Here is a 19,547-nt window from a genome sequence, read left to right as displayed (position 1 = left end):
GCGGGCTCTTTACCGGTCTGTTGTGGTAAAGAAAGAGCTGAGCCATAAGGCAAGGCTCTCGATCTACCGGTCGATCTACGTTCCCACCCTCACCTATGGTCATGAGCTTTGGGTAATGACCGAAAGAATAAGATCGCGAATACGAGCGGCCGAAATGAGTTTCCTCCGTAGGGTGGCTGGACTCTCCCTTAGAGATAGGGTGAGAAGTTCGGTCATCCGGGAGGGACTCGGAGTAGAGCCGCTGCTTCTCCACGTCGAGAGGAGCCAGTTGAGGTGGTTCTGGTTAGGATGCCTCCTAGACGCCTCCCTCGTGAGGTGTCACAGGCAAGTCCACCAGGGAGTAGACCCCGGGGAAGACCCAGGACACACTGGCGTGACTAAATTGCCCAGCTGGCCTGGGAGCGCCTCGGAATCCCCCTGGAGAGCTAGTGGAAGTGGCTGGGGAAAGGGAGGTCTGTGCCTCATTGCTTAGGATGCTGCCCCCGCGACCCGAACCCCGGAGAAGCAGAAATGGATGGATGGATGGATGGATGGATGGATGGATGGATGGATCGATCCGTGTCTAATAATAATGCTTAATGTGGTCATTAGGAATCCAACATTCCCTGGGAGTTTGTCAGGGGAAGATGATTCAGGAGTCTTTAAGTATTCAGAAGTGGGGAAAAAATGTAAAAATTGCTTAAAAGAAATTTTGTTTCATGACACGACACTGTTTGATAAGGTAGAATAAGGAATTCTTTCATTGCATTTTTTCCACCTTTGCTTCAGTCTAATTATCCTCTGCGTTTGAGTACATGAGAAGGAAATCACAGATACAGAACATGTCCAAAGGTTTGTAGACACCTTTCGTTTAACGTTTATTCAGAATTCAAGAGTCTGTCCACTTGGATTTGATAGCAGTTTGCTGTGCGAGCGCCTCTTCGTCCTTTCTGCACCATGTTACTGCTGCAGTTATGCATTTTTCAAGGGCATCTGTGCCAAACTTATCACGTTTGGCCTGCCTCACGTTTACTTGCTCTCCCTCCCCTGGTGTTCCCTACGCCGCCTCACGTTTCCTGTTATGATTCCCTTCGTTCTCCTGCTGCAAGCTATTACGGAAGGTTGATTTTTCGGGTATGCTGACCCAAAGGCCTGGTGCTGGTGGTCCGTGGGGAACTGGGCAGCAAGCTCATGCTATTACGCTCATGCTGAAGCAGCCATAGGGAAGAGTGGTCATGTTGTATTAGACGCATTACAGGCTTTACATGCCTGACTGGATGCTCAATACAGGGTGACAAAGCATACTGCAAACGTTTTTGCGTGCAGCCTGGTGTTTAATGAGGCAACTTTTCCAACAGCAGCCTTGCAGAGAGAAGTGAGTCCTGTGTTCATTTGGGCAGAAATCCATACAGGGGGATGTGAAATGGGCATTCCCATTTATTACAGAGTAAAGCAGGAGTGCCGAGAGCTGTCACGATGCTGTCACGGAATGGCATTCATCTCCGGAGCATAGCTTGTGTCTTCGGGCAGATGTTTCATCACCTGCTGTGCACGAAACACTGTGGAACCTGTGAGTTTTCTAGCACATTCCTGTGCCTCCTCTGTGTACGTGAAAGCTTGCTGTATGCCATATTCTTTACTGTTAACCAGCATTTGCTAATTGAACTAAGAAGCTGGTATTAATTAAATATATTTAATATGCAGTAAATTAATATTTTGCTAGTTAATTATTCTTGTGACTCAAATGTGTCCTTTTAATGTGAAGAGCTGTAACATAAAATGTTTAGTGCTGTTCTGACAGACTGAGATATGACCTGAAAAATGTGTACAAAAAAGTTTTAATTATTTGAAGCCAATTCATTTAATTGTACTACTGTATGTAATGCAGTGCCATGATGAGCTGCCTAACATTGTCTAATGTAATATGAGCTTTAGTGATGTTTGTAAGGGCATTAGCTCAGTCTGACAACTCACAGTATGAACCGTGTGTCGTCAGGAAGGACCAGTTTTGAGGGAAAGTTATCGATTCTTCTGCTGCTTCAGAATCAATGCTAACATGTTTTCTTTTCAAGTGGTCAAAGGTGACATTGTGAGTCCTGAGAAAGCTGAAGCCGCGGTTACGTTACACAACTTTTACTCTCAGTCTGGCTGAGTCAGTCTGGCTGTTTGGGTCAGTCAGACTCGACAGTTGGAGGGAGGGTCGAGTCGTGTTTGAAGGGCGTAGACTCAGATTTTTGGCCTCTCGATCGAGTTTCAGTGCAGTCAGAGTTTATCAAACGTCCAGTTTTTTCCAACCCGTCTCTGAGCGAAATCTAGTGTAAACTAGACTCAGTCTGAACCGACTCCAACAGCCAATGAAAACTGAGTGCATGAAAGAAAGAAACCAGCAAGTGAACAAAGAAAAATGGCAAAAAAGTCACTCACATATGGAGCAAAGCTCTTTAGTGAGCTTTATGCACGAGCACAATCGAGTTTATGTACGTTTAAAACGCTAAAAAATACCAAACTGACCACATTTTTAAATCAGTGAGCCTCACAGTGAGCACGTTTACCTGCTGCTTCTTTACTGTGTCCGTGCAAATGGCAGAGAAAACAGCAGCGAGCTGCTCTAACTTTCATTCGGTTCTCCTAGTAACTGGAAAACACACGTTTGCGCAGGTTCATTGAGTTCCATTCGGTCCAGCAGCAGCTTAAAAGTTAAGTCAAATGTGATCCCTAATCGTTTGAGTGAATGATTCCTAATATTTTAGGAATATTTTATCTGCCAGTCTGATTGTGTGAGATGCCCAGTGTTTTATAATCTATTCAGACTTTGAAAGTCATGTAGTGACACAGGGTTGTTGTATGTGACTAACTTTATTTTAAGAAAGTGCTGCCAGGCTGTTTTCAGCTCAAAGTTCTATTTTCTTTTGCTTTCTCCTTAGATAGCAACAGCGCTAGAAGTGAATTACTGTCCCCATCACATGAAGTCGTCCGCTCACAAAAAAAAAAACGGCAACGGAATTTTTTTCAACATTATCGATGATATCAAATAATTGTGTCAGCCCTAATATGCAGTTTATAGAAAGTGGGTGTGATATTTTGCCTTAAAAGTGCGGTAATTAATTTGTAGTGAATTGCTATTACAAATAATTTGGTCATGCAAGTAGAAGATGATAGAATTGTTGATGTCATGTCATCACAGCCAGTGAACCATTCACTGGTGAAAGAAGGGGAGGTGCAGTATTGGAATATTGCTGAAGTAAACATGCTCAGCGTCGGACAGATTGTTTAGATTTGACCAGTATTTCAATCCATTATTTGGTGATGTTTTGCACTCTGGATTATGCGAAATTGTCTTGATCATTTGAATCATTTTACTGCATTTGTAACCCTGTTATATTTCTCTGTAATGCTAATTCAGGCAGCTTTAAACCCAATTTCTGCAATTTTTTAAATGTTAATGTTTCTGCATCGGCAGATATGTACTCTAAAAGTGCTGGATACTCGCATCAGCCCACAATTCCTTTTGCTTCTCTAACAAAATGTTTGGAGTTTTGGGATGAAATCTGAGTTTATATGTACCTCCTTGTTGTGGACACGTCCTGTACACCCATTCGCTCTATCCTCATGCTTCGTGTGCGTGATCAGGGATGGGACATGTGCTTAACATTCCAACATTGTGCTTCACCGTAACCGCTAGAGCTCCAACATTTAGGCTACTTTTTGCCATTTTAAAGATGTGAGAATTTTTGGAGGTATTGCTTTGGATCTGAAATAGTTCAGACAGCGTCCAGCTTATTTATGCAAGACCCTGAACTTTGGGTACTTCCACAGAAATGCATTGTCTTTTTTCCCCTTTAAAGTATTAGAAATCTTTGAACAGCTTGACCTACATATTAGTGGCTCTGAGCCTTTCTGCATTCCAAAATTGTAAATGGATTAAAGTGCTTTTGCTGGGGAAACTTCCGAAGATTTATTGCTAGGTTCCATATTTCCATAGAAATGAGTTCTTTCATGTTGGATTCGTGTTTGGCGAGAGTGTCAGCTGGATGTAGTTGCTGAGAGAGTGCTTTGTTTGCAGTGGAACCAGTCTGATGGGAGACTGCACAGTACTTTAGTGTTGACTGGTTCCCCCCCAAGGGAAGAGGATTTGTCAGTCATCGCAAGAGAGAAAGTGGAAGTCGTCGATTGATACCTAAGACTTGGGTTGAACTGCTGATACCTGTTTCTGAAGAGACGCTGGAGGGAGGGGCTTAAAAGGGATAAATCTTTGTTATTGGTTCACTTCATTTCACTGATGATGAGCTTTATTCGATCACAAGAAACTTTTGACACTGTGACGAGACACACACTCCTCCACATATGGCTAAATTAAATGAAATGCCCAACTGATGAAGTGCTGCTTAAGTAAACTGCTGCTTGAAACGTGTAAATTGAGTGTTAATGTGCAGAGGCTGCTTATTATCATTTAGTCAGGGAATTCTCTGTGGTTCTGCCTGTCATGCTAGCAGTGGCAGTGATTATTCCAGTGATCTGGAAGTTACCTGTCCCAAAGAATATAAAACAGGCCAGTCATACTTTTATTCAAACGTGCCTTTAGCCTGAATTCTCCCTGTAAAGCCAAGAAAAAGTGACTTGCTCCTTTCCTGGTTTTCTCTGTTGTTGCACATTATGTCACAGTGAATACCTATAGAGATATAAGCCAATTGTTATGTTACGCAAAGACCCTTTTCCAACATAAAATGCCTTTTAAAGTTATTTTGCATGTTTATGGTTTTCAAACATGCAGATCACCCATGTGAAAAAAGTAATTGCCCCCTCAAGGAGTGTCTGTTCAACAAAGTAACCAAGTTTGAGCTGAGCAGGTTTCCAGGACATCACCGAATCGCAGGGTGAGCCATTATGTATAAACTGAGAACTTCTTTTTGCCTAATTTTACATTTTAACACTATAAAAGCATTCACAGTAGGCACTGCCATAGTTCCCACTGACTTTTTGGACAAATTAAAGGTGATAAAAGGCATATTAATGTCATTTCTCTTCAAAAAAAAAAAGTTGTGACATAAGTTTTGGTTTATCTGGTAAAAAAAAAAACCTTTTCCATCTCTAATTGAAAAAAAAAAAAGCAAACTTGGGTATCTTTGACTTCCCAGATATTAACCTGCTTGTTTTAGAAATGTTTATTTTATATCCTGCAATATGCTTTATTATTATTATTATTATTATTATTATTATTATTATTATTATTATTATTGTTATTATTATTGTTATTCCATATGCACTGTTGCAAGCATAAACACCTTGTTCTCTGTTGTAAAAGACGTATGTAAGAAAGCTGTCACATCACATTCAATTTATTTATACTAAATAGAGTTTATTAAAACATTGTTTCCAGAAAATGACATTTCCAGTTGGTCTGTATGTTTGTGTTAAATGGGGAAAAGGTTTATTCAGTGTTAATAAAACATTACCAACAATTCAATTTTTGGATGTGCCCAGTACACAACAATAGGAAAATGAGGAAGGGGCAAATACTTTTTCACAACACTCTATGACGGTGAATAAAGGAATACCTTTCTGTTGGAATATTGATGTATGAAGTGAATTTTTTACACTTCTCACACGTTGGTCATGTAGATTAGCAAATTTGTGTTGATTCGTCAGTTCAGCTCATTTGTTTCATAATTAAGCGGTAGAACCTGAGAGGGACTGTCATCGGCTGTGATTTGGCCGCCGTAGATCGTCACAGCCGTGGTGTTATACTCTATATATTATAGTATATATTATATACTATAACTCACTCCTCGAGAGTTCTACTGCTTTTATACAACAGTTAAATAAATACAGTGAGAAATGAATAAACTGGCTGTGAACGCGGCGTTTAATATGTTTTAATGTTCAGTTCCTTCCTCCTAATTATAGCTCCTTAACGAGAAGCTTATTACAACGTCACAGTAACGAGCTCTACAAACTACTATTGTACTGGTCGTCACCACTGAGCAGCTTTTCTGTTTTTTATTGGGTCAGTTTTACGGCTCAGTCTGATTTGGTCAGACTCCGAAGATCAGACACATTCGGCGAATGGCGTTGGGTTCATTTCTGGCTGATTCCAGATTGTTTAGGTTCTTCTGTCACAGCTGCCGACTGAAGAGCTGCTCAGTGGTGACGACAGTTTGGGAATTTAGTGTCGTCTCATCTCCAGAGTCTGACCAAAACGGCTGTCGGTCAAATGTGATCTTAAAAATATCCTTTCTGTCTTTGTGGCCAAGTAAGAAGTAAAAACGTTCAGATGACTTGAGCGTCTCCTACAGCTGTCAAAGTCGTTGCTTAGCAACGCCGTCTCAGTGGAGTGATGATGTTTGTGAAAAACCTGTGATGTTACGGCGAAATAACAGCACGGTTAGAACGCTTCTCAACCAGCTTGCGTGGCCGGAACTAACTGTCGTATAATTGTTATTTAGTTTATGTGGCTTATTTAATAGTTTACTTCTAGAATTTTACTAGCAAATTAATGTGAGTGTAGGAAAACATTAGCTGCCTACATTTTATCTGATGGCCGTTTGAGCTGCTGTTCCACAAAGTCAGGTTATTTGCATTAAAAGAAAAATCATTATCCCTCTTAAGGTTCATTGATTGGATTTTATAGAATTAAGGTGGAATCCATACAAAAGACAACCACAATGCCATGCAGTGTCTAGTCTTTAGGCTGTTGATACAAGGAATTTGCAAGAATTATTCTCATCGCATTAAGAGAATTAATGAATTGTTACCATCCCTACTAATCACACAGTGTTGATGCTCTTTGACTAGAGGCAGTGATAACAGGCGTGGACCCCCTGTTAAACCCCAGGCCTGGGAGCTGCTCACCACTGATTAGGTGGGAGAATTAGCACAGATTACTGACCATTGTTCCTAGGCTGGAGCTAGACTGGGATGTAATCTCCTATAATTCCTCTGTGCAAAGGAGCAGGAGGCTGTATGTGATTTACTCCAGATGATTCAATTAGACAGGCACTTTTTGCTGACTTCCTCTGGCTTCCTATCTTTGCGTGGCTCTGCAGCGTCTGTGCTTCCTTTCCAGGGGCCCTGCGATTCAAAGTGTTGAAGGGACCAGATATTGCTGTGTGCCAGCAGTCTATATCATGTCCATATCACCCTTGGGAAGGCTCACCACTGCAGCAGATCTTCTCTGATGCTGCTATGTCAGAGGGAAATAAAGCTTTGGCTGGCCAGACTGCCTGCAGTGAGCTAAATGGGTCTGGCCCTTGCCTGCATTTCATCTATGACCTACTACCCCCTCATTGCTCTCCGTAGTTCTTTCCTCTGCATCCACTGACCGGTTGGGAGTCCAGGCTCACATTACTGTGCAATTTGTCCACTATGAATTATTGAATTGATAGCTCGCTCCTGAGCCCTCTAGAGGAATGCTTTTCACCTTTGTAAACGTGACACTATGAAAGAGAGAGAGAAAATGCAAAACACAAAAACAAAGTTATACAGTCTCACAGTAATTTAGCAATGTTGCAGATTAAAGAAAGGTCCTGATAATTAACCGTGAATTGGTGTAAATTATGGTTTCGGGCTTTGCAATTAGTTAATTGGGAAGTGGTGCAATTAACACACTTTCAGTGAAGTGTTCTTTCTCTATGCTGTAATTAACATGTCTAGTTAAAGCTGCAGTAGTCCTTAATTGACCGTACAGTTTACAGGGATTTTCACTTTAAGCTGCGCATATATGGACCACCCTTATGTATTTGCCATTCTGTGTTGTGTTGCATTACACAGGTTTGCATGAAGTCTGCCATATTTTAGTTTCACAGAATGTGTTCATCAGGTGCAGTTCTCTGCTGCTTATGATCGAGTGTAGGATGTACAGATCTCCTCCGATGTTTGGTACAAATTGCTTTCGTAGCATTAGTTCAGAAGAACATTACCAGGCTGAAGTGGCACAAATCTGACCTTTTGCCCTAATGTGACTCAGGTCGGATGTTTTCATTGCTGTGTGGACACATGTGATCTTTTCAAATCCAACCTGAGCCACTTTCATATGAGGTCCTAGATCGGATACGGATCCGAGTCGTAGCCGTGCGACCTTAATGTGACGCTCACATTGGAATTTGTGTGCTTTTTTTTCACTGCGTGTTCGGCATCATTCAGCGTTACCATGGCAGCAGCGCTGAACAGACGCTAAAGCCTGTAAACGGTGGAAAAACAGCACATCTCACCTTTTTCTCCTTCGTCTTGCTCTAATAATGAAGCTGAGAGATGATCAGAGTTAATGATCTTCACAGTGAAGCTCTTTAGTTTGTGCTGATGATTCATGTGATTAACATTTTAGGAAGTGTGATTTCAGAACAAGTATTTTTTTGTTCATTTGCATACGGTAGACATCAGGAATTTGCATATTAATTGCATATAATTTTTTCCTACAAGAACCTACTGGCCATTTTCCAACCCTTTAGCACTCTTTGTTTTGTATGGTGTCTTTCCTCTTGTTAAAGCCACTCACAAGCTGGAACATGGTCTGGGTTATTGGGTAAGTAGTGTCAAAGTCAGCATGCTAATAATGTGTTAACATGCTAAATGATTAGTTACAAATTTGTTAAGACTGTTTAATAAATGTCTAGCTTTTCCGCTCATAACTTCACCCTAAAGCCAAGCTGCTTGCATGCTGTATGTTGATATAACTAGCTCCACAACTGTAGACCTCTGGTTCAAATACAGGGTTAAATGGCAACTGCCATTGTTTCTCTTGATAAAACCAAAATTATTGCTGCAATGCTATAAATTTGTTTGTTACCGAGGGATGTTGAGTTTGAGGTATCGTTTACAAGCGAAACAGACAGCTGATGCCTGCAATATGTGAAATTCAGCAGACTGTGAAACAACTATGAAACATCAACGAGCTGCAAACTAACAAAAGCAGCAGCTGTTTTCATGTTTGCCCTGCGTTTGTGTTGTCTTGTTTGGAAACCTGTCTTGACATGATTAGACATGATGAAATAACCTTATTGAATTATTTAAAGTAATAAATAAATCTCGGCAAAGCTTGTTTTTTTCCACTCATATAGATGTAACAAAATGCACTGCTTTTAAAATGGAACACATCTCTATTGAGCATCCAATAAGCATATAAATTTGAGCAAATAAGACAAATGTGTCTAATCATAATTATCTGCATGAAACGGTGCAGTTAATTGGAATCATTTATTCTAGTTCCTTGACAGTTGTAGTAATTAAGCTTTAAATTATACTGCAAATTGCATGAATTTTCATATTTTACACTCACTTTTTTTAATGGTGTGGGCAGATGATCAAACTTTTTGAGACCTGCAAAGGAGGGGAAACAAGTGTTATAAAGCAAAAGAAACTAGTTTTATGTTTCTCAAATGGATCGATGCCACTGGATTGATGAAATATCAGTATAGCCTTAAAAATTGATGCATAGACCACATTTAATGTTTCATTCTCATGTCTAACTTAGTCTAAATCGCTTGCCAAAAATTGTGTATGATATGGAGAAGTATAATAATACAAGAAAATGATGATAAATGATTCCAGTAGAGCTGTAAGGTCTATTTCAGTGTATTGGGAAGGAGGAATAATGATATTCAGCTTATACTTTTACACTGAGCACAGATTCTTATTGATTGTGTTATTATCACCCATTTGGATCTTATTGCTTCTAATTTGTGATAAGTTCATTATTTTTTAGATATTTAAAGCATGTACAGATCGGCAGGTCCTCATTTGTTGACTTGTTTGTGTTGGAGCTAGCAGCATGGGGAAAATGTCCTATGAAACTTTCACCGCATGTAAATCCTCCTGCCCACACACAACCCACAACTACACTGGATACGACACTTGCTAATCGTGGGATTTCCCACGTTGAAGCTCAGAAATCAGCCAAGCGTAGTGTAAATTCAGCCCATTTTTGGCTGATTAGAAGGCTCTGACTCCTACATGACCCTTCTGTTGGATATTTAAGGTGACATTGTCTCCTTTTTGGCATCTGAATACAAAGAAAATCCTTACTACTGGGACCCGGACGGTAATGCACGCAAAGAGACGGCTCTCTCCATGCTGTCACGTTGCCATCCAGCCCCGACCAGCCTCAGGTGGAGCTGTTTCAGACCGCTGCACGGGTCAGGAAACAGATCAGACTCTGTCTCTCTTGGTCAGTCAGTAAATGGAGGCACTCTTGTCCATTTCTCTTTCACTCAGTGTTGTGAAAGGTAATGTTCAAGCCCATGGTCTTTTCCCCTTTTGACCCAGCTTGAGTCCTTTTAACTGTGAAATGGCTGCGGCGTCCTCTGCTTTGTCTTCGATAATGCAGCACAGAGCTGAAAGGGTGAATTCACAGGGGACACTTGAGAACAGAACCATATGACTGTGATAATGACCATTATTTCATGGGTTTCTGCCGGTCTGTTGTGTAAAAACGAAATAGTGGCAGTATGCAGCACATCGCACAGCTGTGTCCACGGCAGCTGGGCACACACATAGCAAACAAATGTTGTTTTAACCCTGCATGTGCCGGGGATAAAGCTGCCAGTGTGCGTGAGCACGTGCAAGTGTATGTGCGTGAGGGCTTAATCCCCCAACTGGTTCAAAGCTTTATCAGTGCGTCCAGCGTCTTCATCTCCTCTCTTTTGCGAGCCTTCTGTTTACCGTTCCCTGGAGAGAGGGCACTAGATGATCTGGTGATATTACTGTAATTTGTATATAGTAACATACAGGCAAAACATGCTATGTAATTCTCTATGCCGTTGCGTTTGACATTGCTTGGTTTTAAATGAACAACATGCTGAGTGTCGGGGGGTTATTTAATCCTAAGGAGCTTTTTTTTTTTTTTTTAAGATGACATGGTTTTATATTGGGTTTTTCCATAATCCCCCAGTAAAGAGTATTTTTAGTTTATTTTATGTCAGCTCATGTAGCTTTACGCTGAATTTTTCTTTCGCCATAGCCCTGGGGCCATCAATATTTCTTACTCATTTTACCATCTGGCACTGGGTGTCTGATGTAGGCAGTAATGCAGTTTTTGTTGGCGCAAGCTGGAATGAGGGGTTGAGCATGTACGACCAGTCCAGCCAGATACTGTCAGCGAATCATAAAGATATTATGTTTGGTGTGCTCGTGCTTGTAAGATAACATATCAACCAGGTGCAGTGATGCAAAGCCTTCTGGTGGCCATTGTAGCTTTGTCCCCTCTCTGCTGGTGTTTTCCAGCCCAGTAGAGCTTTTCCGACTCCTCTTGGAGACTAACTTGCCCTTGCTTTTCTCTCCACCATCCAAGTCCTGCAGAGGCCATATGTCTCTGCCTCTGCAAAGAGGTGGGCTGCAGTTGCCACAGAAAGGGCAGGTTCCTCCCACCCACACATTGTTCTTCATTCAGGCAGATGATTAGATGCATCTCTTTTACTCTTGACATTTGAACCTCAAGGATGATTGATTATTCACAGCTTTTGGTTAATGGCTGTTTGCAGTCAGGGCTTCAACTTGTCACATCTCCTCCAGCCAACTGAGAGATGAGTCATCGGTCACCTGTTAAGTCGACTTCCGAAATAGGCCCAAGCTTGAAAGTCAGTCATAACTGATCATACTTGATTGATATATCAATAGTATAGGTTGTTCTGCGAACTGCAACATGTGTTAGAAGGGCGAAACGCGCTTTGTCGCGCTCTGTTGTGGAAATGTAAAGGATGCCAACAGGTCTTCTCTGGCAGCATTGTGCAGGAGCAGCAGGCCATGCATACACTGTCTGCCAACACCCCAGAATTTCCTCTTCTCTGCCAAAGCAACAAGATTTTTCTCATAACCGTCATTTTGGAATCCCTGTGTTAATTAATGAGACCAGGGTTTGTATATATTGATCTTCACTGAGTGGGTACAGAGCTCGGCCCAGTTTGTCTTTTGTATTGTAATAAATATGATGAGCCTAAATTGGGAGTCTTTAGCTTATATTGGTTTTATATATTGCTATTATATAGTTTTAGTGTGTTATTTTTGGTCCAGATGGAAGTTGAATGTTTGTTTTGGGCATGTGGAGTAGTCTTTGCATAGTGTTTCAGTCTTCAGCTCCTGAAAAGCCCGATTTGCGGAACATCTAGTCTTTGTGGGTCCAGGCACTGAATTGGGACACACTGAAAGATTGCACTGCATTCTTTTGGCCAAAGTGATCAAACACTTTTTACAGCACTGGTTCATTAATGTGGTTTCCGTGTTTAAGGCATGTCAGAATCACAGTTATGTAGCATTATAGTATACACTGATCAGGCATAACATCATGACCACCTCCTTGTTTCTACACTCATTGTCCATTTTATCAGCTCCACTTACTGTATAGCTGCACTTCGTAGTTCTACAGTTACAGACTGTAGTCCATCTGTTTCACTGATACTTTTGTACTATTTAGGTGATGGATTATTCTCAGCACCCTTTAGCTTATGGTATGAAATCTTTCCCAGATATCTATTCGTTTTTAGTGTGTTACTTTTGGTCCAGATGGAAGTTGAATGTTTTGTTTTGGGCATGTGGAGTAGTCTTTGCACAGTGTTTTAGTCTTCAGCTCCTGAAAATCCAGATTTGCGGAACATCTGGAGCCTTTTACTCTTCATTTACATTCTAACCTACGGAGTGAAAAGCACCTACAGATTTTCCCCTCTACAGCTCCCTGCTCTGTAATGTGAAATTGTAATAGTGTAATGTAAATAATGACATTTTTCAGTTGAAGCCAACAATGTTGTCAGCCACAACATGCTCACGGCACAGACCCTTAGGGGAGATGAAGCAAGCAGGTAAGATCCAGAAGACAGATGATTATTCCTGAGGCAACCTGTAGCAATTTTACAACCCCAGAATGCATTGGGTTTTTTTTTTCTTTTTTTACGCTGACATCCTTGCAGTGTTGCTTTGCAGCAAATATTTAATATTCTATTCATGAATTTCGTTATACTATAAATTCTGTAACAGTATCGTTCCAGTTTAGACTCCATTGTCTAGACCAACTCTTGCTTGGTGACTGACCAATTTGCTCTTGCTGTCCGCCTGTCCCTGTGGCTTCTCTTCTAATCTCCCCAATCTTCCAGCTGACATCCATCAATTAGGGAGCTGGTGAGCCTGTGTCTTCTTTCTTTGGTGAGTGCAGTAGAGTGGCAATTGAAGGGAGGTCAGGACAGGCAAGAGGATAGACTGGTTCTGTCATTGTGAAGCTGAAGCTTTGTTCATTATAGCACTCTGACATGCAGTGCAGCCTGTCTGAGCCTGAATGCTGTGGCAGTGATTGACGCCAAAAGCACAACCTCCATCACCTCAGTTGCTGGGTGTCTGCATACGAGTGCTGCTTTGCTCAGCGCTTAACTGGAGTAACAAAGTAATTTGCTAGTGTGATAACGGCTTCGCGGTTTCACAGGAATCTTGAATATGCAAATAAGCCTCTAACCAATTTTTCATTGTGTGTCAGGAAAGCATCTCCGGCTTTAATAAATGAAAAAATAAACAACTGTTGAGTTTGTGGCTCCATCTTTAGAGAACTTTAGAGAATACTGAAGACTGCGTCCTTCGAAGGATCCAGCCCCTGAATTGGGACACACTGAAAGATCTCTCTGCACTCTTTTGGCCTACGTGATCAAACACTGTTTACAGCACTGGTTCATTAATGTGGGTTCAGTATTTAAAGCATATCAGAATCAGTTACGTGGCGTTATAGTATATAATGGCGTGTAAGTGTTCAGTTTGTATATATCATGCAACTGTAATTATTACTCGTTCCTGCATAGCTTGTTTCTTAGGCACACTAAGTGTGACCACATCGGTTGTCTTGCCAGTGTGGCTGTCAGATCCAGTGTGATTGAACTGCATTTTCCTCTGAAGGGAGACCAGTCTAATATTATAGCTTTCCCTCCAGGCCCCCAGCCTGCTTTGGTGTGTATGGTGCACTGTGCCCAGGATTGGCTGTAGATTGACTGTGTCTCAGCTCCATCGTCATGCTGCTGCTGCAAGCTGTGTCAGTGGGCTGTGGCAGGGAACGACGTGCTCTGACTGCAGGGTGCAGCCTCCCTCCCACAGGCTGTAGTCTCTGCTGAGGCTAGAGGAAAAGCAGCATTGGAGGCGCAACTCGAACATGGTTTGATATTTAAATAGAGGGAGGCGCTGGAGTTTTCGTCCTAATGCAGCAATTCTGTACGAACTGATTTTCTGCCAGTGGCGGCAAATGAACGACACATCAGAGGACGCGTGAGAAGAAAAGCTGGAGGATCTCTCTTCTCCCCCCTTATGTAGGGTACCAAGTGGCATTTGCAAGTTCTGACACCATTACTGCATTGAATTACTAAAAAAAGACCTGGTATGTAGGACAAAAACTATCACCAAATTTAGAATGTGTTGACCACACCAGCAAACACATGCACGCCATTGCTGGCAGAAGAAAAAAAAAAGTTACATTTTTTTACACCATTGAAAACACCAGTGGCATTAATATTGCATGAACATTTCCTGATGATTGTACCTTTCGAAATATCTAAATTACGTGGAATTAAATGTCCTTGCATTAATAGAATCGTTGATTAACTTTTCTTTCCTTCTTTTCTAAGGCAAGGATCAAATTTCTAAACAAATAATAATTCCCTGCCTTTCCTGCCAGCGTGTTTCATATGGGTTAAAGCACAAAATGCACCAGGATGCGTGAGAATCAGGCGCCACGTCTTTGAATTATCACCCTGCATAACTGCCCATTGCCCTGTCCTGCTTCACAGAGCTCCATATCGTAGCACAATCTGCTGACTTTTGCTCCCAGCGCGCAGGAGGTTGTACCTCACCAAAAGAATTAATGCACGATCGTTCCTAAGAAAGTCAAACGGATGACGCCAATATGAAGTCGGTCCAGAAGGCAAGCTTGTAAATCAACTCTGTTCGGTGTGCCTTTGAGCATGTTTGGCTAGAAATTTGATAAAAGCAGCCAAATCAAGCGAAAACAGTCAGGTTTGAACCAAATTTTGCACTTCATTTAGATGTTTTTCAGTAGTCTTCACCAAACTGTGAGTTTGTGCCAGTAAGCACTAAACAGTAAACAGTAACATAATCCAAGCCTTTTCCCCGCAATCACAGTGTCACCAACTTGTTTTGAAAAACTGCTTGCATGGCCAGATCGTAAACACTGAATGTTTACAGAACAGACAGTGGTCACTGTGCCAGATTTCAAATATCTTGAGCTTCAGTCTTTTTACTTTTACTCCTTTGAGACAATAGCTGCCACCACTGTTCTACAGTTTTCATCTCTTCTGAACATCGTTCTGGTATCCATAGAGCCAACTTCAGCTAATCTTTGTCGTGCACATCTTCACTCCGGGCTAGAAACCTGTGTTGTATCGTGTCCTGGCGGAGAATGCGTGTTGCTGGCCAGATGACTCATGTGTTGCTAACCCCCCCACCGTGATTCAGAGCAATCCTCCTCTCTGTGTCAGTGCAAGACTTACAGGTTCTTTGATGAGGGAGGAGTGCAGATGACAGTTTTCCAGCCCCTTTAGCTGTGATTTACGCAGCAGTCAAAACGAGAAAGGACAGAGATGGCCTTAGTGCACTTGGGCTTGTTTAGCTCCTGGAGAATTATGACACGGACTCTGACAAGGTTATGCCAAAGTGTCCTTGCAAGACTATGCCTTCCGGGAGTGTTATTAAGGAGCACCAATGCGATTGTATGGTTAGCCCTGAGGAGTTTTGTCCACCCCACCCCCCCATCCCCAAGCAATATTATACTGCTGTTGTCAAGGACTGCTCTTTAGGGGTGAATGCATTTCACATAATGTGGAATCATGGGTGCTGGTAAAACAGGGGGTCAAATTAGAAAAGGTGATTTGCATTGCTGCATTATTCATCACCGCAGAATAAAAAAACAGAACCAATAAAAGTGTCCTGCTGCTCATCGAATGAGCAGCAATAATGATAAAACAAACAGCTCCTCACACAGCGTACCTGAGCTTTCAGGTTCTCTGTTTGTCTGTAAGTGCATTCGTGTGTGTGAGAACCCTGCATGCCTGACTCTTCTCATTATTTATGCTGTCTTGTTTATCTTGCTTGCTTTCATCAGCGCTGGCAAGTGAGAAGGCTTAGAGCTCCTCTTCAGCAAGCTGTTGTCTATAATGAGGAGTGCAGAAACTTGACGAAAGTAGTGCAGTTGAAAGTCCGAAGTGCGTGCTTAACAATCGAGTGGCGCTGATCTTTATTTTTAATCTTTTATTTCCCTCGAGTCGCTCCCTGAAGCGAGCATAAGAGGAACGGAGCCGGGGTGGAATGAGTTTTTGGATTTATAATGGCCTACAGTGACCTTCTTTCCCTGCCGTGCGGCGTCCTGGGGAAATGTCATGTCAGACTTGGGCTGACCAGCGTGGATGGACTGGGGCGTGGGCTGCCTCTCCACTCTAGCTTCGGCCTGCTCTGCAGTCACAGCCTCTTACACAGACACTCATGCTGCGCGAGTGTGCATAACATTGCAGGGACAACTTGTTTACAGCTTCCGTCATGCGGCATCACTGCAGATGTTTGCTTTTGGCCTGCTGAATATTTGGCCCTCTGAATATGCTTTAGTTTTGCCGCCGGGGAGGCGGGGAAGAAACTTGTTGACAAAAACGATCTTAAAAATTCATATTGTATAATGATCCAATAACCATTTGCTTTAAAAAAAAAAAGTGTACCGGGTATTTCCTTGGCTCACTGACTGCTCTGCGGTTCTTAGGTACACAGGCTGAAAATTGAAATCGGCACTGGCAAGAAGGGTGTGTAGGCAGTCCTGCTCCCTGAGGATCTCTGCAGAGCCAGCACCGGTGCTTTTTTTGACCTATTCTCAGCCCATTCACCCTGCTGTAGTCCTGCAAGTCTAGAGAATTCACAGTGGGAGACCTGAAACTTGCTGATCCCATTGCACTCCCATCATTAAAATGTATAACCGTGTTCCCTGAGAGTAATGGAGAATTGTTTTCTCTCTGGTCCTTGTCCTTGAAAGGGTAGTGTTGAAAAGCTGTATGAATGCATACCCTGCATTCGCCTGAGTGACTAGAGTTTTGAAGCTCATTGCAGTGTAGCACTTTAGTTAACTCCTTAAAGTCTAGAAAGGGCTAGTATTGTAGAAGATGCTGCATGACAGCATTTAAGATTTTATGATTAAAAAAAAAAAATCTTATAATTGAAACGCTTGCGCAATGTGCCATACATATCCTGATGATCCTAATAGTATTTTTATGTTATGTTGTCTCATCTAGTAAAGCTGTTTGGGAGTGACTGAGCGAGTCCTCGTCCATGTGTTATTTTTCTTCACATTTCATCTCTTCTTTGAGTGCAAAGTAATGAAAATGCTTGATTAACTGATACCGACTGTGAAGATGTGGAGATAATTTATTACTTTAAATGGAGCTTACATTGCTCAAGCAGGAAGGCAACATTTTAAATTATGTGGAACTCGAAGGTGACTTGCTAAGGTCGCTTGCTTGCTGGCAGGAATAGTGAGCCAACTGTCCATCCTGAGTGGATGACTGATGCATTCTGAAAGTTAAAAAAGCATAAAAAAGGCTATCGAGTGATGCAACGTTGGTTCAGTCATCAGGAGATTGCGAGTTCGATCCCTGGTGATGTTACAGCCGTCCGTAGCCGGGAGTCCAAGAGAGCACAATTGGCCTCGCTCTCTCTCCCCCAACGCTGTGCTGGTCAGTGCAGGTGTCTTTTAGCTGACGTTACAGATCTGACGGTGCTTTCCTCCCAGTGCGTTCAGCTGTCCAATGACGTTGCGTGAGCGGCAGTTCGAAAAGAAGCGTTGGCTGGTTTCACAGGTCTCGAAGGAAGCCTGTGCAGCCTTGACCCTCCTAGCATTGGTAGTATCATATGATTGGGGGAGGCCTAAGTAGCGGGTGGAATTGGAGACGACTAAAATTGGGGAGAAAATCAGTTAAAAATACAAATTTTAAAAAGCAGAGGTACGATTGTTTACTTACCCAAGATCATTTTTTTCCTCTATGATTCTTTAATTTTTCATAACCGCATAGAAACTCCCACCAGTGGCATGCATGGAATGTAGCAAGAAGAAGTGCAAGTGGATGCACAGCATAACTCCTCTGTTGCCAACAGAGCCACTGACAAGCACTTGCAGCTTATTGGTCATGGTAAGCCAAACAGTGCTGTTTAGTGGGAGGCACTCGGTGGTGTGTGTAGTGATCCTTTCTCCACAGGGCTGCTACAACCCAGACTGGGTCTCCTCTCTCGTCCTCATTCTGCCTGCGGGCGCACAGAGGTGGACCGCATGTCCTGAATCTGCCAAGCCCGCTGCCGCTGAGGCCCACTTTCCCTGGCAAGGAAATCTCTGGAGGCTCATTTTATTTCTTATTTATTTATCTGAGGTTCCCTTTTCTCCCCTCAAACCAAAGCATCACCATGCTCTGTTTATTCGCGTCACAGTCACTGTGAAAAACAAGTCCTGGTGCTCCTCATGCATGAAGAGAATGGGTTGGGCTGCTGTTCGTTAATCAATAAATCATGCCAGGCTTTTAGCCCGTCTGTGTTTTCTGATCTCTTGGACTTCTGAGAAGTTACTGGCACTAGATGAACTTCAGCAAATTTGTTGGTCTGTGCAACAAGTGGACGGCCTGAATTAAGCTAAAACATGGCCGTTATCAAGCTCTTAATGGTGCTGTTCTGGGTTTATCTGCAGTTTGAAGCCAGTTTTACTCATCAGGTTGAATGATCTCCAGTTTATTCACAGCTAAATTTTTAAATGTACTCATTAAAAATAATTTGGTCACACTCACTTTAATGTGTATGCAAAAAGAACTTATGTTGATTTGATTCTGTTGGTGCAGGTATTAAAATAGTGTTTTCATTGCACACCTTTTCATTTCTGTTGAGAATCGTAGGCAAGGGAGGTGATCTCACGGAGGTTTAGAGAGATGAATAGGACGTCAGTCAAGACCTTTGCTTTTGGTCTCAGCTTTACTGGTGCACTCATATTTGTGTGCCTATTTGACATTTGCAGTCCATTAAAATCTGAAAATGAAGTAGAAATTGCCATCTGGTAAACAGTCCACTGAGCAGGCACTCTGAAATGCCTTTTATAGTGAATTGCAAGTTGATGACTCAGACTACGCAAGCTAGAGAATGTGGTTAAGGCAAATTATGTGTGTTAAAAGGGAAGATGAGGGGTGTGTAGAAAAGTGATTTTTCTTAGAACTGTTCCATCACATAAGCACTACCAGAAGGAGCTTGTCTTAACGGACAGCTAGTGACCATTCTTGTTGTATTGTTCTTTTTGCAGAGGGAGATGAAAGAGCAGCTGGCGGCTCTGCAGGACAGTGAACGGGGTCATACGGAGGCTCTGCAGCTGCTGCAGAGGCAGCTCACTGAAACAAAGGTAACTTTCTCGACACAAGGTCATATACCCCTGGCTTCTCTTATAGCTCCTGCAATCAAAAATGGAGCCCTTTGAATATACTAGCATATCTTTGCTTGAATTTGCTACCTCTCAGAAATCAAAATGAATGTATCCAGTTTTAATGTTTTTTTTTTTTTTTGTAGTATATTCCAGTCCTTAGCAGCAGCAAACTGAT

At 42.2% G+C, this 19,547-nt stretch overlaps 1 protein-coding gene across 3 annotated transcripts in view; it reads left to right on the top strand.

The window, feature by feature from the left end:
• trim62.1 (tripartite motif containing 62, tandem duplicate 1) overlaps positions 1-19,547 on the top strand; it is a 46,852-nt gene that overhangs the window by 11,012 nt on the left and 16,293 nt on the right. For all 3 annotated transcript variants that reach the window (XM_017720928.2, XM_017720929.2, XM_017720927.2), the window contains exon 3: positions 19,256-19,351. In XM_017720928.2, the coding sequence (XP_017576417.1) occupies positions 19,256-19,351 (96 nt within the window). The remainder of the gene's footprint in view (positions 1-19,255; positions 19,352-19,547) is intronic.

This window comes from Pygocentrus nattereri, chromosome 21 (genome assembly GCF_015220715.1).
Source record: "Pygocentrus nattereri isolate fPygNat1 chromosome 21, fPygNat1.pri, whole genome shotgun sequence".
In the NCBI taxonomy this organism is placed as follows: Eukaryota; Metazoa; Chordata; class Actinopteri; order Characiformes; family Serrasalmidae; genus Pygocentrus; species Pygocentrus nattereri.
The sequence above is the reverse complement of the archived record's forward strand: the minus strand, read 5'-3'. Positions and strand labels throughout refer to the sequence as shown.